The sequence below is a fragment of the Pelodiscus sinensis genome, chromosome 21, assembly GCF_049634645.1.
Source record: "Pelodiscus sinensis isolate JC-2024 chromosome 21, ASM4963464v1, whole genome shotgun sequence".
In the NCBI taxonomy this organism is placed as follows: domain Eukaryota; kingdom Metazoa; phylum Chordata; order Testudines; family Trionychidae; genus Pelodiscus; species Pelodiscus sinensis.
In genome coordinates this window covers 12,398,662-12,422,982 of record NC_134731.1, presented here as the reverse complement: position 1 = coordinate 12,422,982, position 24,321 = coordinate 12,398,662, and the positions used below count along the sequence as shown (strand labels likewise).

The window sequence follows — 24,321 nt, the reverse complement described above, 5'->3', positions numbered from 1 at the left end:
TTCTGATTTGTTTGATTGGATTCTGAATCTCTGGCTGCTGGTTTTGACTCCGGGGATTTGCTACCCCATGTCTAGTATTCCCACCTGACTTTTTACTCCGGGGCCTGGCTTTACAAACAGAGGCCAAGAGCTGTGCTAAAGCCTGTGGTTGTGTGTGACAAGAGATCAGGGGAATGTTGTTTTCAGTTTGGGTTTAGGTTGGTTTGCACCCTCCGCTCCATAGACCCGCACTGAGAGGCTGTGTCTGTACTAGGAGTGTAGCCACTGCGGTAGCTGTGTGTATACTGGGATAAGTCACACATTGGCTATGTCTACACTGCAGGCTTTTTCTTGCGCAAAAACATGCAGAGCGTCTAGACTGCATGCGCATTTTTGCGCAAGTAAATTTACAGTACAGCGTCGGAAAACAGGGTTTCTTCTGGAGACGCGTTATTCCTCTCCCCATGAGGAATAAGCCCTCTTGCGCAAGAGCTCTTCCACAAGAGGGCAGTGTAGACAGGCAACATGAATTTCTTGCGCAAGAAACCCCTATGGCTAAAAGGGTCATCGGAGCTTTCTTGCACAAGAGCACGTCCACAATGCCATAGACGCTCTTGTGCAAAAGCACTTGGCAGTGTGGACATGCTCTTGTGGAAGACCTTTTGCACAAGAACTCTTCTGCCAAACAGTTCTTGTGCAAGAAGCCTGCAGTGTAGACGTAGCCATTGGGACTTGTCAGAGCCAGTGGCTAAAGTTCCAGAGTGACAGGACTGCACCCGCAGTGGAGGCCAGAAGAGGTTTGAAGTGCTGCATACACAGTGCACTGATTGAGCCAGCCACAAACTGGTTCACTGTGGGGGAGCAGGGTGGGAGAAGGGAGTGAAAGAGCCTCCCCAGCCTTTTCCCAAGCACCACCTTGCTCTGAAGGAGCACAAGGACCGCCCTGGCTCGCAGCATGCTTAGGACTTCACTCGTGATATCTCAACAGTTCACCTCAGGATCTCCTTATGCCCTCACATTGGACATTGCACTTCATCATTGCCCCCAGCTGTATAATCATGTGCAAAGCGACAGCTAACCCTTATGATTTTAGATGGAGAGCAAAAAAGGGAGGTGAACGGCAATCTCCCTTAAGTGCCTTCAAAAATCCCAGTTTTAGAGCACTTTGGAGCCTGTCTGCTGCATCATAAAGACTAGAAAAGACTTTGCCGGTGTAATGCCTCCCCACGAAACTCAGCACTGTATTATCTTTGCGGTATAAATTGGAAGAAGGTGTATTTGCTTTATTGTTACAGCATTGAAGAGCTAAAAAAAGCAAAGTTGCAGTGAAGTAAAACCTTTCAACCAATGCCTGAGCCACCCTGGCTAATCTTTGTGGTTTATTCAGCTCACAATGCTGCATGTATACCGGTCATGTGGCCTTCAGACAACACCAGCTATTTTCCTGAGAGCCCCAGGTGGGAAGGACCTGGCACATGGGGACTGAATTGCCAAACTACAGGGATTTAAATGAGGCCTTAGGAGTTTCAGCGAAACTCCATTGTCAGGCCTGGCATATGGAGAATGTTCTTAAGGGCTCAAAGGCTGCCAGAAGCCAGGTAAACTATGCCAGATGGCTGTTATGAGGTGCGTCTTTTAAACTAATTGGATTGCTGCTTACTTCCCCTTCCTACACGTATCACTCTAAATTACTTATGATGAGCCTTGAAGGGAATGGACGCTAGCGAACTTGAACAGACTTCAGAAAAGTACTCTAATGAAAAAATTCACCTCAGGGAAAGGGGAGGAGAGAAACCATGAGAGCGAGCTTCTCATTTGGCATGGCTTTTCTGAAGTCAAATGAACTTCACTGATTTCTACTACCTGTAGATGTGCCCTTCCTGTTGACTGCGGCCTAGCCGGCCCATATTGTATAAAGCACATTTCTATCGATGTAACTGGCCACATGAGAGGCAAGAGCCACTTTGTTACAGCAATTAAACCATTGCTGAAAATAAACATTTAGGGCAGAGGTTCTCAAAACTTTCTGGCCTGCATCCCACCCCACACAACACAGACATTTCTTCAGACGACCAGCCAACCACCCACCATGACAAAATGGGTCCAGGAAGGGATGGGCGGGGTCTAGCTTGGAGGTTGAATGCAGGAGCAGGCTGGGAGTAGAGGATCTGGGGGTATGTCTACACTACCCCGCTAGTTCGAACTAGCGGGGTAATGTATGCATACCGCACTTGCTAATGAAGCCCGGGATTTGAATTTCCCGGGCTTCATTAGCATAAGCAGGGAGCCGCCATTTTTAAATCCCCGCTGCTTCGAACCCCGTGTAGCGCGGCTACACGGGGCTCGAACTAGGTAGTTCGGACTAGGGTCCTATTCCGAACTACCGTTACTCCTCGTGAAACGAGGTGTACCGGTAGTTCGGAATAGGCACCCAAGTCCGAACTACCTAGTTCGAGCCCCGTGTAGCCGCGCTACACGGGGTTCGAAGCAGCGGGGATTTAAAAATGGCGGCTCCCCGCTTATGCTAATGAAGCCCGGGAAATTCAAATCCCGGGCTTCATTAGCAAGTGCGGTATGCATACATTACCCTCCTAGTTCGAACTAGGAGGGTAGTGTAGACATACCCTGGGAGGGACCCGTACACCCCGCTATCTAGTGCTACAGGACTACTTGTTGCCTTTCTACAGAGCATTGATATTGAAAAGCCTGTTATTGAAGGTGCTCTTAACCCAAGAGAGAAAAATATTCACTTTGGGGTATCGTGTTCATCTTAAAGACATAGTTTTATGGAGCTTAATATTGTAAAAAGACATGATGTCTGGAAATGGTATTAAAATGGCCTTACTTCATGGGTTTTTTATGTAAGTAATTCATGACATTAAAAGCAAGAAAAACACCAGCTATGAGACTGCTGATTCAGAAAATCTATTTGAGGGCAACTCAGCTCATGAAAAGCAAGGGCACGCAGTTGCTGTTTTAACTTTGAATTAAGGCGGTGGCAGTCTGGATTTTGTGGCAGCTGGAATTGATAACACCTACCTTCAATAGCAGATTTAAATGGCCACATATTCGCTTCATTCTTAACTTAACACACATGCGCAAGTCCCATTGGAACTTACATGCTTAAATGGTTCCAAATTGTGTCCTCAGTTACACTAAGCAAATCAGGAATGACTATACTATGTTACAAAAACTTGCCAGCTGTCTACACTGGCTGCTTGAATTTGTGCAAGAGCACTGACTTTGTAATGTACAAAATCAGTGCTTCCTGTGCAAATACTTTCACGCTCCCGCTCAGGGATAAGCCCTCTTGCACAAGAATACTTGCGCAAGAGGGCCAGTGTAGACAGGCACCTTAATTTTTTGCACAAGAAAGCCCGATGGCTAAAATGTCCATCGGAGCTTTCTTGCTCAAAAGCGTGTCTAGATTGGCATGGATGCTTTTGCGCAAAAGCACTTGCCAATCTAGACGCTCTTTTGCGGAAATACTTTTAACAGAAAAACTTTTAAAATGCAGAGGCGCGGCGGTCCCAGACTGGTGTGAGCCGGGACTGCTTGGTCCCAAATCGTGCTGGGTCCAGCAACCCCTCTTTGCAGCAGCCTGGGCTGTCTGCAGGCAGGAGCTGCTCCAGTAGCAGCCCCAGCTGTGTGGGGCCCAGCTCTCTTCTGGGACCCCTGCAGACAGGGGATGTTGCCAAAGCAGTCTCTGCCCGCAGTGAGCCTCAGCTTTGCGGCAGTGTCCCCGCCTCTGATAGAGGCAGCAGGATGCTGGCTCCCCCCAGCACCAGCTCTTGTCTTTCCCTCCCCCTTGCTGCTTCTCATATAGAGGCAGCAAGTGGGGGTGGGGGCAGAGCGAGTAGTCAAGTACTCGACTACCCAATAAGCTTAGCCTTATCTAGTAGTCAAGTGCTTGACTACTCACTTACGTCCCTATTTTATACCAGTAGAAATGAACAAAATTTGGCCCACCATGTATTAGATCAGTTTTCCATTTTGAAAAGGTGTCTTAAAATATACTTCACAGCTGGTAACTATCGAGTAAAGACCTTCATGTGATGGAAACTGGCCATTGTAATTGGTGGATCAATGCCAATTTACACCAACCGAGTATCTGGCTTATATGATTTAGTCAGGAATTTACATTTGCTTTCCTTTAGGCCCTGTGTCTGATCTCATTGCTGTAGTTCAGGGAGGTGAACCGGCATAAAACCCCAAGGTTCAGTTGAAACCAAATGATTTATCAGTTCACATAAATCCTAGTACACTTACAGGCACAAAATATGTTATTTATTGTGAACTTTGCAAAGACACGGTTAAGCAACAAAATATACATTTCTGAACCTTTAGAATTAGTTTTATACATAACAAATACAATATGCTACCATAGCAATAAATTAAATGTACATATTTACACAAACATAGGTAACCAGAAACTCTACAAAGCATCGCCTCTCTACCAAAAAAATATTTTTTGTCAGATACATTTCATTAAGAATATTTTTCCCCACACTGTTCCCTTTCATCACATTCTAACATTTAGAAAATCCTTTGCAGGATTTCATACAGTGCTACATTCATGACAAAAAAAAATGAAAGCATGCTTTAAGATTTGGAGGAAAAAAAGGAAACCTGAAACCATGTTAAAATGAAACAGAATTTGTAGCATGGATCAAAGAACTGCTCTGCAAAGGTGCTGAACCCTGCATTCTCCATAGAAGTCAGTGGCATTTGTACATGCTAAATGCCTCTCACAAACAGGCCCAAAGACAGCTGAAAAATCTTTGGCACAGATCCTCAGGTGGTTTTAATGTTTCCATTTACACCAGCTGGCCGGTTGGCCCTGCCTCGTGATATTCACCAAAGCTCCAGATCAGAAAAGCAGTTCAATATGTGCTTCAGTACATCCCTTTTCAGAAAAGCATTTTCAGGTCCATGTTTTCTGTGGCTTTGAATGAGGAAAGCACTTACATGCTGTAGTTTGCATACATGGCTGCAAACCAGTCCCCTTATTGAGGATGTAAGACATATGAGAGGTAAGATATAATTCTCCATTCCAGTCAGCCTTGAGATCGCCTAGCTGCAATGTGAGGGTGCATCTACACTGCACCCGGAGCTCGAAATAAGCTACGCAAGTTCACCTACGCAAATTGCGTAACTTATTTCGAGTCAATTTTGAAATAGCTTAATTTGAAATTAGGCACTGTCTACACAGCACTTATTTCGAAATAAATTGCTATTCCGAAATGCCCCTTACTCCTTGTGGAATGAGGTTTACAGGGATGTTGGAATAGTGAGCCTGTAATATTTCAAAATAGCAGGTGCACTCAAAAGACATGGAACAGCTATTTCAGTAGCATTGCAGTTTAGACGTAGCCTGGGATTTCATAGTATATATATATATGTATTGGGATGGGGGTTTCAGAGATTCAGCAGCTTAGGAGCACAAGTCTTGCAGACTCATGCGGCTAACTCCCTTAGGAGCTTTAGAAAAAAAAACCTCGTCATGTCTGTCTAGAGTCCGCCGTGAACCCTGTGGAAGGTCTATGGTGCAAAATATGCTGCAGATTAGAGTGGTGAACCTCTTCCCCTTAGTGCTCAAATAAGTGATGGAAAAGTTAAAGCATAAAATAATTCACACCTTGGGGGGCCAGGCCTTTGTTTAAGTCAGTGGAGCGATGATGATTTGTACCAGCTGAGCATCTGGCCCTGAATTTCTTATTTGGAAACTAAATAAATATACAGTGTTTGCACTTCCATAGTACCCATATGAATACAGTAAAAGATTAGTGCAAGAAGGTAAAACACACCAGGACACTAGGCTCGTATCATCAATTGGAGTTTGTGTCCCATAGAAATCCCTGGGGGTTTTGTTGACCGTATGCAGGATTACAGAAATACCTTGTTTCTGATTAATGAATCCCCTTTTCCACATAGACTGGAAAAATTCACTGGCTTAGAATTTAGTGTTTTAAATAGAACTATTGAGGGTTTCCTCTCATGTCTTATATAGTTCTTAGCAGTCCAAAGTGTTTGGAAATATGTACAGGTATCTTTTCACCCACTACTAATGTGTAGATGCTGCTGATTGATAGCACAACAGTTTGGGACACAAAGTGAAGCAGAATACCATACATCCTTAAAACTACAAAGGGAGGTAATTAGACTGAAAGTAATTGTACTGGAATTTGATAAGGACAACAGCATTAAAACCCTTACGCTTGTGATCATTAAAGATCCTGTGGAACAACTGACAAGTGGTAAAGGGCAAAAAGTATCTGAGACTCATCAGGCTGAACCTCTTGAAATGTTTGGCTACTTCTGAAAACTTTAGGCAAGAACCTTCATTCTCCATCTCCTCTGAAATTCAGTGGGCTTAGTATTTTGAAGAGTCCACTTTGCTATATAACTCTCATTTATGGTCAAACTTTCCCAGCCATATTGTATGGATCACATTCAAATGACTTTTCCAAATCTTACTGAAAAATCAGGTTCTGATGAAATGCCTCAAGACATCTTAATGCTTTCAAAAAAATCTCACAGAGATCAACATTTAAGCTAAAGATGACTTCTGTAGAATCAAAGTAGCCCACTGAAATACAAAAAAAACCCACTAGCAGGTGACATTTTGGTATATGACTTGAGGAAATTATTCAATATTTAAGGGAAAGAGTGAAGAAAAAAGATGCTTCCCTGGTGCACTGAAATGTGAGCACTGTCCTTTAAAATGTTTTGAACCTGAGATGTCTGTAGCTACTGCTGCAAATCAGACTTCAGAGACTCTGCTTTTACCTTCTTTAAACAAAATATTCATTTTTAGCATTTAAATTCTATTCAGAGAAAGGAATTTTGGTTTAAAAATACAGCTTTACAGAGAGTGAACTAATAAAGAAAACCATTCTGGTCTCAGAGAGACTAATTTGTCTTTTGGCCTTTACTTCCTCTGCTGTTCTAGTTACAAGCTCTCATTATGGCAATTAGTTTGGATTTTACATTGGCAAACTATGTGTAGGCACCTGTACGTATCTGTTTTGTTAAATCAAAACTGCAGGGTGCTGCTGACTGACAATGAACGTTTGGTTCCACATACTTTGGCTACGTCTACATTGGCAGTTTCTTGCAGAAGAACAGTCCTTCTGCCGCAAAAACTTGCCGGTTGTCTACACTGCACGAGCGTTCTACCAGAAGTAAGTTTACAGTATAGCATTGTAAAACAGGGCTTCTTCCGGAAGAGTTATTCCTTTTCCCATGAGGAATAAGCCCTATTGTGCAAAAGCTCTTCCAGAAGAGGGCAGTGTAGACAGGCAACATGAATTTCTCGCACAAGAAGCCCCTATGGTTAAAATGGCCATCAGAGCTTTCTTGCGGAAGAGAGCGTCTACACTGCCATGGATGCTCTTGTGCAAAAGCACATCTCTTGTGCAAAAGCACATTGCAGTGTAGACGCTCTCTTGTGGAAGTTTTTGCACAAGAATTCTTCCACAAAAGCATTCTTGTGCAAGAAGCTGCCAGTGTAGACGTAGCCTTTGTGTTTGCCGTAACCAAAATTTCAGACTCTCTCCAAAGCCCGGGCACGCATATGCCCACGTTGGCATGGCACATGACCAGTATGGGGTTAAATCCAGGATAATGAAATTAAAGTCAAAGGAACTACATGACTCGTAGTCCTAGTAAAACTGCAATCAAATCTCCTACATGATATGCCCATGTGAAGCAGTCCACCTTCTATGGGCCGCTTGAAAATACCGCACGTCAACTTGTTATGCCCGTGTATTTTAAACTTTTCTTTGGCACATTATGATTGATTGGAGGGAGTGCACAATTTTCATAGTGGGGTGCTTATATTAGGGTGCCCAATTTTGCACTTATACCACAAATTAGGCATCCAAAGGGTAGGCATCCATTTGAAGTTGAAAGTATGGACATTTTCTATGTGAAGACCTTCATTTAGTGAGGCAGTGAATCCACTGGATTGATTTAAAGGGGAAAAATTGTTTCCACAATGGCGGCAGTGTAAAATGACAAGCTTCTTTTTAGCATGCTAACAGAATGGGTCTCATCCCCAACCCCTCCAGTGGAAAGACTCCGTTTGACATCAGTGGGCTTTGAAAGGGATCCTCCATAAGACCCAGAAAAAGGAAGCTCGCTATATCTATTGGAAATTGAGTGTGGTAATGACAGTTCCTGGTATCAAAATGAAACTGGTTACTTGCACCCACCTTCAGAATTAGGTGAAAGTTGCTAGGTACAAGTTGTCATGCAGGAGATGAGAAAAGGACCACAAAGTGCAATAGATCCACTAGTATTTCAATACATAATATGAAATAACGCTAAAGTGTCTTTTATGGGCAAATACTTTACTAACTCTTTACCATGTGTCATCAAAACCACACTCTCTTTCCCTCCATTTTTCTGGAGGAACAAGTCAGTTACTGAAAAAATATTAACAGTCTTTCCCCTGAACCTAACATTTGTTACATTGGTGAAAGTCAGCATAGCTCCATTAATGTCACTGGAGCATCACTTGGTGATGCTCTGGTACATAAAAGGCAGTAAGTAGGTGCTTTTGAGATCTACTTAATAGGCCACGTCTTCACTTGCCATGCTGGAGATCGTTCTTCTGGCATTCAATTTAGCGGGTCTAGTTAAGACCCACTAAATCGAACGCTGAGGGCAGTGCCAGTCAGCACTGGTACTCCTGGCAGTCGCAAGGCGTAAGGAAAGCTGACGGGAGTACTTGCTAGAAGTGTATACTTTAACCCAATCTTCCAGGTTGAGTGTAGCCCTGGCTGCAATCAGTCAGTCACCACGCCACAACAGCAGCTTAGTAGCTCCTTTTGGGGCTGCTGTGAGCACGTGGGGGCAGGAGAAAAGGGTTTTTATTTATAGAAAGCACTTCCCCCTCTCGCTGCAATTCAGCTGCTGATAAAAATAAAAGGTTCTTTTATTAATGTAATGGGTTCCCATAGTACTAGAAGTTTAAACAATCAGCCAGACGCTAATCTCCATTGTCTTGCAGTACACCTTGTCCTGTCAGTCACATGGTGCAAAGCAGCCAATCAGAATGATGTCGTCCCACGCTCACATTGCACTGAAATAAAAAGTGCAGGGCAACAGACATACATTCACACCCTGGTGGCTGATTAAATTTCTGCATTTGAACTGTGGGGACGCTCAGGTCCTAGCTCTTTGTCCACAGCAATTGAGCTGTAGTAAGGGATCGAGGTGTTCTTCAACAATGCCCTTGGGGTAACACTGATGAACTGACCTAGGAGGTGGGAGTGAAATCTAAAAAGCATCAAGTGGAACAAAAAATGGGGGGGGGGGGGAAGATGCCTGACTCTTCTCACAACCCTGTAAATCTGTTGTATATTTATACATTTTACACCCTGCTCTCCCATCTATGCCCCTTTTCTAGTAGCAAACTTACTTTACTACGTGGGTGACATGCAGAATCTCTGGTGATATCTCCCAGGAGCTTGTGTGGGCCCAGGTTATTCTGCAGGCTCTTGTGTACCATCCCAGCCCCTATAAAAATATGACCCGCACGGACGCAGCCCAACCAAAGGAGAACCTTATTAAAGCCCTGTTTGCATGAACCAGCATTCCCCCCAAGGGGATGTGGAATCAGGGGGCTGTAGAGCAATAGCTGGAGACGTGGGTTTTTGGTTATGAGAGTGTGGTGTTTGCTCATGCATCACTCTCTTTTCACTGCATTTTTTCCCATTCTTCCCGGCCCTATTTTGCCTTAGCAGTTCCTCCCCGCAGCATGCGTATAAGCCATTACACAGCAAAGGGGAGGCACTTTCTCCAAGCTGGTGTGTTATGCAGTCCTGCCAAGTGAATTTACACAAACAACAAAAGTCAGCATCTTAACAGCTTATCATTTGTTTGCTGGAGAGAGATTTCAGCCACATGGATATTCTCCAGCCCATCTGTCCTCCTCGAGAGTGATAGCCAAATTCTCTAAAGTAAAATGGTGGCACCTCCATTACTATTATTTCCAGTGTGTGAGTGCCTGGAGGTCCTATTGTGCTAGGCACTGAACAAGCCCATCTTCTGCGACAGCTCCCACCCCAACTCAGGGGAAGGGAACAGGCAGACAGAAGTTACTGCCCAAGTTTACTCACAGGGGCCAGGAAAAAAACCCAGGACTCCCTCCTTGGTGCTTCTCTGAAGTCAACAGAGATCTGATTTTCAGCAGCACAGAATTTTGCCTTTGATTTGCTCCAAAATCCCTTAACGGAGGTGGAGGAAAGCCCTCCTGTCCAAGCTAAGAGACAAATAAATAGGTTTGAAAGAACTTGTGCAAGCTCCCCCCACCCTTAACAACAAACCAAAGAAACCTGACCAGTTGTTTTTCATTGGGTAATTAAAAACAAAGCACAGAGACATCCTGAGCCAACAGAGAATAGCTGTCCTGCCTACTTTCTCGATAAAGAAAATCATCTGCGAGCGCAAATGGATAGACACAGAACTGCAATATGAAAAAGCCTAGAGGAAACAGGATTTGTCATTGAACTGTCTTTTCCCAGTCCAAGCAACACAAGATGAACAGCACTCATCTTAAGACAAATAGCTACCGTACATACAAGGTGCACACAAGGTTAGCACGTTTCAGAGTACCGAGCGAGAGGGTGAAGGGACTTCAAGTACATGGCAGAAATGCATTTCCAGATGCAGTGCGAGAATGGAGGGTTTATCAGACAAAACGGGAGTCGAGCAATGTGTTACCATTCTGCACTGATGGGTTCTTGTTAGAATACAGACGTTACTACTAGATGGCAGTTTCTTCTCGACTCACTTAAAGGTACAGCTGAGTGGGTGAAGAGCTCACAATGCAGCGTGGCCATTGCTATTCGTGTAGCTCATGGGGTTTCCCATTTGATAGTGGAAGAGAAGAGTTTTCCCTTTGTTATAACAGAAAACCTGCCAAAGAAAGGAAACAAGAGAGCGTAAAAACATCAGCGATTGGGAAAAAGAGAAAATTCTCACGAGTGTCAGTGATAGTAGGAAGAGGACATGCCCCTTGAGTGCTACCAAGCACTACGAGGCTGTAAAAACTTTCACCTGCAAGTGAAAGTGTGGTCTGAGCAGAAGCCGCTTCGAGTCAGGCTCATATGACTCGCTCAGAGTATTCATCGCTCCTAAAAAGGAAAGGCCAGGTTTTTCACAATTGCGGTGTCTCTCCATTACCCCCTGAAGTCACAGAAGAGTTATAGCTTACAGCACTGCTAAGTCTTAAATACTGACGACTCATGAGTCAGGTTTGAAAATTGTCTGATTTTTTAAAAATTATACTTGTTGGGACACTGCTGGGTTTTGAGTCTTTAGCGCTCATGGTTTGAAGCTGTTCACCCCAACTAGGAGGGCTTAAGAAGCTTTGTAATTGAATGAATGCTGAGCTTTTTGTGAAGTAACATGACTCTACCAGCGGGGGCTTTAAGGAAAACCAGAAAGACCACAAGACCTGCAATAAAACTACAAAATTTCCAACACTGGATGGGGGCCTTGGCCTTGCAAGTGGGGATGTGAATGTTTAACTATGGAAATGGTTCTCTGATAAGGCTGGGCTAATTGGTGAACATTCCCAGTTACACGCAGGCTGTATCAGAGCAGCAGTGTGGGACCTCCCCAGGATTGAGGCTGCAAGTGGGAGCTGGTGCAAGCCAGGACCTGACTTAAAAGCCAGCTCCTGACACGTACTGGTTCCGGGGAGCTGACTACCACTGTGCTCTGCTGCCTCTGTATCAGAGGCAGCAGCACAGGGCAGCAGCCAGCTCCCATGAGTGGAGCAGCAGGTGGAAGCCTGTATGTGCCAGAAGCCCACTTAAAAGCCGTCTCCCAGAGTGCACCAGTTTCCAGGGAAGCCTACTGCCGCCCCGCATGTAACCACTGAAATTTTCAGCAGTTACACAGTTACTCAATTATACACATTTTCACATCCCTACTTGCAAGTTCCCCGAGGTGGCTCACCAGTGTATTTCAACCTGGATTTGGAGGGGGCCACCAATTAAACAGAAGAGACAAACCTCGGGGCTTCTCTGATGAAACAGAGTTGTTGCCTGTTCTGGTGCAGGCTTTTCCTGCTGTGGACACCTATCTATTCAGAATAGGGTTGCCAGATGGTTTCAACAAAAATTTCGGATACACTTGACAGTACATCACAATCGACATTACATCTTATTTAGAAAATACCGGACATTTCTATTTTCTCATTTCTATTTTCTCAATTTGCTTCCCGAACAGAAAGCTCAAATACTGGACTGTCCGGGTCAAAACCGGACACCTGGCAAACCTAATTCAGAACTGAACAGGGACACCTTGCCCTCCCCCCAGATTGTTACAAGTTGAAAAACTGCTAAGATTTGCAAAAATTTGCCTTATGAGTTGAATGTTTCCATTCATGAGTCCTGCCCAAATGTCTATCTGGCTGTCCTGTTTTTGTTTGGTGAGTGTGTGTGGGGGGGGGGGGGGGGGGAGGGAAGTGACTTCTGTTTGTTTTGCAAACAGGAATGTGAGGGAGGATATTTGAGCAATTTACTCAGCCTGACTTTTTTTTTTCAATTATGAGAGTGAACAAAACACATCCTTAGTTTCACTGTAAAAATGCTAACCACTCCTTTAAAAAGCAGTGCAACAGCTAAAACTGTTGACCTTAGCACAATGAGATCTGTTAGTCTGCCAGATAATCACTGCAAAAGGGAACGGGTGGAAACCCCATTTGGGCTTTGAAAATTAAGAACATAAGAACAGCCATACTGGGTCAGACCAAAGGTCTATTTAGCCGAATATCTTGTTTTCTGACGGTGGCCAATGCCCGGTGCCCCAGAGGAAGTGAACAAAGCAGGTAATCGTCATGTGATCCCTGTCCTGTCATCCATTTCCAGCCCCTGACAAACAGAGGCCAGGGACACCATTCCTACCCATTTTGGCTAATAGCTATTGATGGACCTAACCTCCATGAATTTATCCAGTTCTCTTTTGAACCCTGTTAAAGTCCTGGTTTTCACAACATCTTCTGGCAAGGAGTTCCACACGTTCACTGTACACTGCATGAAGAAAAACTTCCTTTTGTTTGTTTTAAACCTGCTACCCATTAATTTCATTTGGTGATCCCTTGTTCTTATGGGAACAAATAAATAACTTTTCCTTATTCACTTTCTCCATATCTGTCATGATACTACAGACCTCTATAAAAGACCCCTTTTCTGAATCTTTTCCAATGCCAATATATCTTTTTTGAGATGAGGCAACCACATTTGTACACAGTATTCAAGATGTGGGAGTAGCATGGATTTATAAAGAGGCAATAAGATATTCTCTATCTTATTCTCTATGGCTACGTCTACACTGGCATGATTTTCCGGAAATGCTTAAAACGGAACAGTTTTCCATTATAAGTATTTCTGGAAATAGAGCTTCTACATTGGCAGGATGCTTTTCCGGAAAAGCCCTTTTTCCGGAAAAGCGTCCATGGCCAATGTAGAAGCGCTTTTCCACAAAAAAGCCCCGATCGTCATTTTCGCGATCGGGACTTTTTTGCGGAAAACACTACTGTGCTGTCTACACTGGCCCTTTTCTTGAACAGTTTTCCGGAAAAAGGACTTTTGCCCGAGCGGGAGCAGCATAGTTTTTCCGGAAAAGCAGCTGATTTCATACATTAGATCGTCACTGCTTTTCCGGAAATTCAAGGGGCCAGTGTAGACAGCTCGCAGCTTATTCCGGAAAAGCGGCTGCTTTTCTGGAATAAGTGGCCCAGTGTAGACACAGCCTATCACTTTTTTAATGATTCCTAACATTCTGTTTGCTTTTTTGAGTTAAGTCTACGCTGCAACACTATTTCGAAATAACTAGGGCTATTCCAAAATAATTTAGTTCACATCTACACAGAAAGCAGTTATTTTGAAATAGTGTTAAAATACTGTCAAGCTGGAGGACTTCTTACTCTGATTCCTGTAACCCTCATTGTACGAGGAGTAAGGGAAGTCAGAGGAAGAGTGCTCTATTTCGAAATAAGTGCTGTGCAGAGGCTCCTTATTTCTAAATAAGCTATTTTGAAATAAGATTTGCAATTGATGTAGCTCAATTTGAGAAGCATATTTTGAGTTAAGCCCTGCAGTGTAGACACACCCTGAATCTGTAACTGGAAAGAACTTAAAAAACAACAAATAGTCTTGCAGCACCTTAAAGATTAACAAAACACGTAGATGGTATCATGAGCTTTCATGAGCCCAACCCACTTCATCTGCATTTAGACCATTTGTATGTTTAGTTGGGATACTTTTTCCAATGTGCATTACTTTGTATTTATCAACATTAAAATCACTTAGTTTTGTGAGATCCTTTTGACGCTCTTAACACTCTGTTTTGGTCTTAACTATCTTGAGCAGTTTAGTATCATCTGCAGATTTTGCCACCTCACTATTTACTCCTTTCTCTGGTATAGGATTGGTCCCAGTACGGACCCTTGGGGGACACCACTAGTTACCTCTCTCCACTCTGAAAACTGACCATTTATTCCTACCCTTTGTTTCCTGTCTTTTACCAGTTATCAATCCATGAGAGGACCTTCTTTCTTATCCCAGGACAATTTACGTTACTTAAGAGCCTTTAGTGAGGGACCTTGTTGAAGGCTTTGTGGAAATCTAAGTACACTATATCCACTGGATCCCCCTTGTCCATACGTTTGTTGAGCCCCTCAAAGAACTTTAGCAGATTAGTAAGGGATGATTTCCCTTTACAGAAACCATGTTGACTTTCCCCAACAGATTATGTTCATCTAGGTGTCTGACAATTCTATTCTTAACTATAGTTTCAACTAATTTGCCTGGTGCTGATGTTAGACTTACTGGTCTAATTGACAGGATCACTTCTAGAGCCCTTTTTAAGCTAGACAAAACCAACGTACATGCACTGTACATACATTGGAAGGGGGGGTGGACTAATCATCTTAGAGCATATTACAAAACACTTACCTTTTACAAGTTCATGATGTCTGGCTCCTGCTAGTGAGTCTAAAAGAAAATAAGCACAATACAGATTTGTCCTATAGCTTTGTGTAAAAAGCTTTTTACCCTGTACCTCCGGTATTTCCTAACTTGCCCCAGGCTGGCAGGAAGGTCAGAAATTACATTCACATTCACATTGTTAGGATCAGAATGGATGGAAAAAATAAAGGACAAAATGCCGACAAATTTTTTACAATGACAACTCATCGCAATTTTGAAGCATTTGGACCACCTCTAGCTGATGGCCCGCTGATATCACACAGGGACTGGCCCTGAACAGAGCCTCTGCATCTCCCAATCCCTTTTTCTGCCTCCCCCATTCCTTGCTATAAAAGAAGCCTTCTATCCAGTTTGCACGACTGAGCCACCTGACGCCAGAAGAAATTAAAATCTCTTTGGGAATGGCATGCTTTGGTGACTGTTGTGGGCACTTCCTGGGCTGGTGTGTCTCTGTTAAATTGGCATGTATGATGTCGACTCTGGTAACTCATTGTAAGAAACTGTCCACATGTGCTAGAAGCACATATAATTTAGTGTGTGGGGGAGGGGGGATCTGTGTGCATGGGAGAGAACAGATCTTTCATTACACACAGAACATGCCTCAGCCTGGAACACTTCTCTTCGGGTTCTGCTCTGGAGCAACCTGCAAGTTGTCCCCCTGTAGGGTTGGTGGTGGAGATCAGATGGCCTTCCCTCCCTGTGTCTGCATTTTCTTGTGGACTGATGTGAGAGATCCTACCAGCGCTGGACCCTTAGCCAATGTCTACACTGCAGTTATTTCAAAATAAGCTATTCTGAGTGTATGAAGGAATGTAGACGGAGCCACAGAAATGAAAAAAGAATATATTTATCTGAGAGTCAGGTGGATTGGCAAAGTCTCTATTTGCAACCTCAGGCTACATCTACACTGCACAGTTATTTCAGAATAAACTATTCTGGAATAGTTATTAGTCCAAGGCAGGCTTCCCTCATGTGGACGTGTTATCTCGATTTAGAGCCCCAGGAGGAATAACTTAGAATGGCCCTGGTGAGGGGCTATTTCGAAATAGCAGCAGTGGAACATCTACACATGCTTCATTTTGAAAGAGCTATTTCGGAATAGGCGTTATTCTTCATAGAATGAGGTTTACAGAAGTCAGAATAAGCCATCCATTATTTTGAAATTATTTAAAAATAACGAATTGCTGTGTAGACGCTCGCATAGTTATTTTGGAATATCGGCCGTTATTCCAAAATACCTTTGCCGTGTAGACACACCCTTAGACATAAAGCTGCATTCTCCAGTCTGCTACAGTCACATTGTGCAATGAGAACTGCCTGCCACACTAACTATCCCTCCTTCGCCTGGCCTATCAAGGTATTCCAGGGCATAGAACTGCTATACCCGATTCTCCACAGGCATAAAGTTGCTTACAGAAGTTATAGTGGGCCCCCCACTTGCCTGCTGCTGAGAATCAGGAAACCTCCTGCAATTGGCTCCTATTCTCTATCCACGCACGGCTCAGACACATAGGACAACTGGAGCTGTGACACATTACGTACCGTGCTGGAACTGGAATGGCTAAGCTTATCAAAGCGAAACTTTAGATTTGACCTTGGAGAGTTTCTGTTCTTTATATCTGTCAGAAAAAAAATCAATACAACAATATTTGTTTAAGCTGTTTGACTGCACTAGACCAACCCAACAAGCTGGTCAGTGGATTTCCCATTGATTTTTATCAATCATTTAATCTTTTCCTAAAGGTTTGGCAAAATGTCCACATTAAGTAATCGTCTTTGATGGAGTAAATTCATGCTTAATTATAGCCCATAATATTTCTGACAGAAATGGCATAAAAAAGACTAATAAATGACTGATACATGAAATGCATGACACGGGTTTCTGTTTGCTCGGAGGATAAATATGAAATACAAATTTTAAACACAGAGAATGACAGTTTTAATTTTGACAAAAGTAACTGGAAGAACAAGAAGGAAGAGGGCTGTGACGGGTGCGTGGGTAGAACTAAAGAAAAAGAAATAAAGTTTCCCTCAGACTTTCCAAGTCGTCCTTCTTTTGTAGCTGTTCCCAGTTACTAAATTTGTGAAAGGCTAAATTGAGATGGTTGTTTAGCAATTTGCTTATACTTTTATTAACTCGTAACTTCACACTTGCATCATCATTTCCTCCCACACGCTTTATGGGGCATGAAATTAAAATAGTGGTAGAGCTATGATCTATGATGCTGAGTCCCAAATGCCTTGCCTGCACACACAAAACCTTACAGAACAGAATGGTGGTGTTGTCATTATTATAATGAATTATCTAAGGTTCCCACTCTGTCACCTTTATTGGGATCACTACCCTATTTTGCAAGTCAGTCTATTGAAATGAATGGAACTAGTGGTAGAGTGAGCTTCAGCTCAACATAACCCTGGCAGAATCAAGCCCAAAGGAAGCTTCTTGGTTACTGGTTATGTTCTGAATCAACATATTCCAGGGAGCCTCAAGTCCATAGCTTCTAGTCCATTGGGAATCACAGAACCATAGAACACCAGAACTAGCAGGGCCCATAAGAGGTTGTCAAGTCCAGTTCCCTACCCTCATGACAGGACCAAGCACCATCTAGATCATCCCTGATAAATGTCTATCCAGTTTGCTCTTAAATATTGCCAGTGATGGAAATTCCACATTGGAAGGTCAACAAGCCAACAACACACAGCCACCGATGTGCTCTAGTTCTAAGAGAAATTCCCGGTGCAGCATATAAGCATAAAAAACACAAAGTCTGCTAAATGGATACCATGGTGACCAGGACATGTCTGCACCACCCCTTACAAGCCAAGATTTTAGAAATAAGTTGGCATTTCATTGACTTTTGGAGGCTTCCTCTGCTCAGGTCAATGAAGGTATGCCTATACTTCAGGGCTACATCTACACTAGCATGATTTTCCGGAAATGCTTTTAATGGAAATGTTTTCCGTTAAAAGCATTTTCGGAAAAGCGCGTCTAGATTGGCACGGATGCTTTTCCGCAAAAGCACTTTTTGCAGAAAAGCATCCGTGGCCAATCTAGATGCACTTTTCCGCAAAAAAGCCCCGATCGCCATTTTCGCGATCGGGGCTTTTTTGCAGAAAACTAATCTCTGCTGTCTACACTGGCCCTTTTGCACAAAAGTTTTTTGGAAAAAGACTTTTGCCCGAATGGAAGCAGCATAGCATTTCCGCAAGAACACTGACAATCTTACATGAGATCGTCAGTGCTTTTGCGGAAATTCAAGCGGCCAGTATAGACAGCTGGCAAGTTTTTCTGCAAAAGCAGATGATTTTGCGGAAAAACTTGCCAGTCTAGACGCAGCCCAGGTGTGAGCACAACCTCCCAGCCCAGGGCTTCAGCTAATACACAAAAAATAGCCAGATGAACATTATGAGTTGGGCAGAGTCCACGCTGCAATGTCCACACTGCTGTTTTTAGTACGCTAGTTCAGTCCTCACTCATGGGACTGTCTCTCTGGACTGGCAGATATGTCTATGGAGACATAGCCAGAAAGTGTAAAATGATCCTAGACAGCATCGTCAGACTTCTATGGAACAAATGATTCATTCTATCTCATTTTTAAGGAGCCAATGGGACTTGAGCATGTGTCTAAATTCTATACTGTATGGCTACGTCTACACTGGCAGCTTCTTGTGCAAGAACGACTGTTCTTGCACAAAAACTTGCCGGGTGTCTACACTGCACGCGCGGTCTTGTGCAAATAAATTTACAGTCTAGTGTCGGAAAACAGGGCTTCTTCTGGAAGAGTTATTCCTCTCTTCACAAGGAATAAGCCCTCTTGCACAAGAGCTCTTGTGCAAGAGGGCAGAGTAGACAGGCAACATGAATTTCTTGCGCAAGAAACCCCTATGGCTAAAATGGCCATCAGAGCTTTCTTGAGCACGAGAACATCCACACTGCCATAGACGCTCTTGCGCAAAAGCACATGCCAGTGCAGACGTGCTTTTGTGGAAGACTTTTTGCGCACAAACTCTTCCGCAAAACAGTTCTTGTGCAAGAAGCTGCCAGTGTAGACGTAGCTAATATGTATAAGGTTACCTATGTGCTTCCAGGAGAACACATAGTAAATACATATTCTGGACTGCCTGAAAATAAAAAGATGCCCATTGACTTGAATAGATTTTGGCTTGGGCTTCATGACCCCCATTCTTCAATCCTTAGTCATGCTAAGAAGCCCTTATTTGAGCTAGCCATGCTCACTGATTGATTTCATGGAACTGTTTTCCTATGTGAATAAGGATTGCTAAGTCAAGCCCTAAGTGAGGGTCCAAATTCAGCCATTCTCACATGGCAAGTAGTCCTTATTCATGTGAATTGTCCCATTGATTACAGTGGGACTTTAGCAGCCGCTTAAGATTAGGACTCTAAGTAACAGTGACGGGTGATACGATATTCACCGGAGATTGATGACTGGCTGGGGGCAGAGTGTCTGGCATGGAAGGTCATTAAGACCAGTCATTTCCCAAAGTGCAGCCATTATTGCTCTTGCAAGACAAATATGTGTTTTCTAAAAGCAATTTTGCGCATTGTTTTGGAGGCTGCATCCAGGCACTGCCAGCAGGGCTATGAAGCAGCTTCCGCAGCAATGACAAGGGCATATTTTTCTTCATAGAAGAAAGCTCATTTCCCACTGCTGCTGGGGCCCTGGAAATCAAAAGGCACAATGTGTTGGGGAGAGCAGCGGCAGCCTTTGCTGACTTAGAAAAGACTAGAAAGACGTGTGCCATTCTGCTCCCTCGTGCCTGTGCTGAACGGACTGTGGTGTTTCGAGGGGGTCCAGTGACTGAGGTGAAAGGGGGCCGGTATCGTGTGCCAGCAAGAAGCAGCCACTGGTACTGGCCTGTAAATGGCTGATGTTAAGGCACTGCACCTTTTGCTCTCCCCCGTCAGCAGCCCTGTTGATAGGGTCCAGCAGGGCCACTGACTGGGGGGAGTAAAAGGGGTAGCTGCCCAGTGCTTTAAAAGGGCCTGAGGCATTTAGCTGCTGCTGCTTCCGCAATGGGACCCCCCCCCCCCCCCCACACACACACACTTCAAATAGCTGCCACAGCCCCACGGCTCCTGGTCCCTAGGGCAGCTGCAGTCATGAAGGGCTGTCCAGAGGAGTCTGGTCCCTACCCCCATCCCTTCTAGAGGTCCAGAGCTGGTCACTTCCCCACACCTTGCCTTGGGTCCCGACCACCCAGGCTGCATGCCAGTAAATTCCGGTACTTAATTTCACCCCATCCAATGGCAACACATTTGCCATCTCCAGTGGGACAAAAGAAACCCCCACGCAAACCTTACCAAAGCAAGAGCGTCCACTGCACCCACTTCTCTCCCTGGGGAAAGGGCCAAACACCACGACAGATGTGCAGTTGTGTTGCTGAATGCACTACTGGTGCTTGTGTAACTGCTGCTAGGAGGATTTGAACCCAGGAACCTCTGGAGCCTGGTATAGGAGCCTCTACCCTTTGAACTATAAGCCAGCTGGCTATCAGCCCATCTTGTACAGGTCTCTTGTTCTTAGCTGTTGCTGTAGTCTAGGTGCCACTGCATGGGACAGTGAACCACACTAGTGCTTTGTCTACACGGCATCATTTTTGCGGAAGAGGAAATGCAAATGAAGCGCTCATTAGCATTTCTTGTGCTCTCATTTGCATATTCTCTTCTGATCCTTTTTGAAAAAGAGGTTTTTGTGGAAAAAACGCAGCGTAGACAGGGCCATGTTCCTCATTATGTAAAAATGAGGCAGTGTAGACGGAAGCTCTGCGTGCGGGTTACACTCGGGCACTGTGGTGGAAGGGCAGTACAAGAACCTTTCAAGAAGGCTAGAATGGAGCCAACTCCTTAGGTTTCGTGCCAGGAGAGGCACTTAGTGAACTGGCCTCCCTAAAGAAATGTGCACGTGTGCCCCACAGAGACAGGCTTCTGTCCCATTCGGTGCTACTACCGCATCCTACCCACCTGTGGGGCTCCTGCTCATGATCACTGGTGTCGCAGCTGCTGCCATGCTTGGATTCTCACTGCTGGGAGAAGAGCCATAGACAAACACGTCCTGTTTGAAAGGTGATGCCGTGGATGGCTGGCTGCCCTGTAGGCAGAAATTGAGCAAAGACTATTTACCGAGAGCTTTCGTCAAGGGTGTTCTGTTTATATTGCACTGCCTTCTGTGCTCAGTGGAGACCCCAGGCCGAGTGTCACAGTGGAAGTGGGACGATTCTTGGGAGAAGAGGTATGGATGGAGCAAACTCTCTTGGCTTCCTGCTAGTGCTTAGACTTGCACAGCTCTGCCCCCCACAATCCGCAATAAGATGCAGCAAAGCTCCTAGGACTGTGAACATGGAGCAATCATCCAAGTAGGAGACTGCATTATATTCTTGGCTGTGTCACAGGCTCCCTGTGTGACCAGAAAAGTCACTTCACGGCTCTGTGCCTCAGTTTCCCCATCAATAACATGGAGGTAATGACACTTTGAGGCACTTTGCTACCATGTGATGAGTACAATGCAAATATGGAGGGGGAAGGAGCAGCCACTATAACTTGACCTGTGAATGTCATTACCGGTAAGATTTCTAGCTGCACTATGCAATCTGCTGAAGTACAGGCTAACATGCTTCACTAGTCTAGCATCTGAACTAGCTGGCTTTAGTAAAGCTTGGGTGTGTCTACACTAATTGCACTAATACCCCGTGACTGAAGTGCAGACATAACTTTAGGGCAGATCCACCAGGAGATCAGTGCTGCAGTGATTGATCTGCCAGGGGTTGATTTAGCAGGTCTAGTAAAGACTTTCTAAATCAACCACTGATCGCTATCTTGTTCACTCTGGTACTCCACCGGAACAAGAAGCATAAGGGAAGTCGACAGGAGACTTTCTCCCATCAGCCCCTTCCCCCCCAGTGGAGACCACGTGGCAACTTGACCTAAAGTACATTGACTTCAGCTATGCTATTCACAGAGCTGGAGTTGCATGTCTTAGGTCAACACTGCCCCACAGTGTAGACCTGCCCTTAACATTCACTATTTTATTGTGCTGAGGACCAGTGGACTCAGTCCAGGAGTTAGAGTGAGAACTACAGCAGAATTTTTAGTTAACTGAGGTGAGGGGAACTCATTTTTGAAAATGGTGGCTAAAGAGAAAAGCTTTACTGCAGTAAAATCAGTGACATGAAGGCATTTAGATAAATATACAACTATGTGTACCTATTATGAGCCTAATTCTGAACTTACACCAGTGTAAATCAGGTGTAACTCAGTAGGAGTCAAGGGACTTAGACAAGTGTAAACAGGATCAGAAGCAGGCCCTGCTGTATGTAAGTGTGGTGGTATTTTAATGCCTACCACGCTATCGTATTCTTCCAAGGTTTCACTCTCCCCTGCTGTGCTGCTGAAGCTGCTGGTACTTGATGAAGAGCGTGAGATGTTTGATCTTCCATTCTCTTTCAATTTAATAAATGGCCTAGCAAGCGAACAAAAAGAAAACAGATGATTGCAGCCCGGACAGCTTCATCCTTAAGGCAAATGGGAAACGTTCATCCTCGATGCAATTCATTGACTCAACACCATTGCATCGGGGTGAGTTGGGCCTGATGTCTTTAAACCCATATGAAATCATTAAAAAAAACCTCATGAAGTGATGAGTGTATAAGATTAACAGAAACAAATGGCCCATGTTCATTCCTGAAAGGCTAAACAAAACACTAAATATTTCTATCGATTTCCCTTCTGCTTTCCATGGATTCCTACTAGCCTCACCTTTCACATGTTTGACAAAATAGCCCTATAGAATGCGTTCACTGCAATGCTGTCGTGTTTTGAACAATATCTGCAAAATATTGGGTTCTTTTTCTTAAATAAGAGGGTTCACGAGAGAATTGTAGGTATTTCCAGGCAAGCAAAGGAAATGCCTGCTTGGCTGTATTTTGCTTAATAACAAAACTCACTTAAAGAAAGACACTGTGGTAGGTTTCTGTAAGTGAGTCACACAATAAATTCACTTTCCTCACATCTGGTTGCCTGGAGGCTCTTTACTAAAGTGCATAAAGGACGACTCTGTGGCTATGTCTACATTGCACCCATTTGGTGCAAGAAATATGCAAATTAGGTGAAGCCTGGATTATCACGGCGCCTCATTTGCATAATTAATTAGGCTCCGTTTCTGCACAAGAGGCTTTTGCGCAAAAAGAAGTTGTCTACATGGCTCCTTTTTGCGCAAAAAAACCCTCTTGCGCAAGAGCCATTCTTCCTGAAAAAAATGCGGAAGAACGGCTCTTGCGCAAGAGGAGGGTTTTGTGCAAAAACAGAGCCTAATTAATTATGCAAATGAGGCACAGTGATATTCCACGCTTCACCTCATTTGCATATTTCTTGCGCTAAACGGGCGCAGTGTAGACATAGCCTGTGGCAAAAACTCCAGGCTTTTCTATTTACCTTTCTTTGTTGGGGCATATTTCAGGAGAGCTAGGGTTAGATGAAGTTTCAGATTTCATGTCTTGAGAAGAATGTCCCCCATCCGGTGTCTTCTGTGTTCCTGAAACACTGTCACTGAGGGGTGAAAAACAGATTGGACAGATTATACAGAAGACAAGAAACAGCTGGGCCAAAATCTTCTCCTTATTTAGGCCAATGTAAATCCATCAGAGCAACAGTTGCTGACTCAGGATCAAATCCTGACAAGAAACTCAGTAATAAGGGATCCAGGATGCTGGCAGCTAACCCGTAGACACAGGAGATTAACACAGGACACTGATTGTTTACTAAGAGCATGCGAAGTCTCTAGCATCAAACCTTCGTTTCCATAAAGTTGGTCAGACTGATGCATGGGTTAGGTGGGTAAAGGAGTCTCCTTCTTCGAAGGAGGTGTCTGCTGGTAGGGCCCCACTTCCAAAGCCCCAAAACCTGGGAGAAGTTCAGATCCTAACCTAAATTTTGGGTCTGGACCTCCTTTCCAGACGCTGGCCCACCCTGTCTGCGTTCTGTCATACAAATACGTGGGAACATTGTTCTCACGAGAGCCCACGTCTCTGAGAGGTGAAGAATCGTATGACATGACTTGGCCCTTTAATCAGGCCAGCCCCGTACGCGGATTCATTCCATTCTAATCTGTGTACAGTGTTTGTCCCATCACTCACTCAGGCACAGGGATCAGTTTAGATTTACAGCCTTTTTAAAGCAAGAGCATTTATGTCACTCCCCTCTCCCGGGGGGGCCTGGCAGGGGTCGCAGCAGCAGGAGCTGGGGGGAAGCGATCGCTGGCTCAGGCCTGGCAGCAGGAAGCAACTTGCAGCCGCTGCTTGTGGGGATTCTGGGGCCAGG

General features: G+C 44.4%; 1 protein-coding gene across 7 annotated transcripts in view; it reads right to left on the bottom strand.

Annotated features, from left to right (window-relative positions):
• Nucleotides 1-4,249: 4,249 nt before the first annotated feature.
• Nucleotides 4,250-24,321, bottom strand: part of RAP1GAP2 (RAP1 GTPase activating protein 2) — a 373,682-nt gene continuing 353,610 nt past the window's right edge. For 6 of the 7 annotated variants that reach the window (XM_075904876.1, XM_025179236.2, XM_075904878.1 and 3 more), the window contains 6 exons: nucleotides 23,437-23,550; nucleotides 22,348-22,465; nucleotides 20,971-21,097; nucleotides 16,530-16,606; nucleotides 14,955-14,993; nucleotides 4,250-10,905 (listed from right to left, as the gene is read on the bottom strand). In XM_075904876.1, the coding sequence (XP_075760991.1) occupies nucleotides 14,985-14,993; nucleotides 16,530-16,606; nucleotides 20,971-21,097; nucleotides 22,348-22,465; nucleotides 23,437-23,550 (445 nt within the window). In that variant the 3' untranslated portion in view covers nucleotides 4,250-10,905; nucleotides 14,955-14,984. The remainder of the gene's footprint in view (nucleotides 10,906-14,954; nucleotides 14,994-16,529; nucleotides 16,607-20,970; nucleotides 21,098-22,347; nucleotides 22,466-23,436; nucleotides 23,551-24,321) is intronic. The other variant, XM_075904877.1, reaches the window with a different exon arrangement.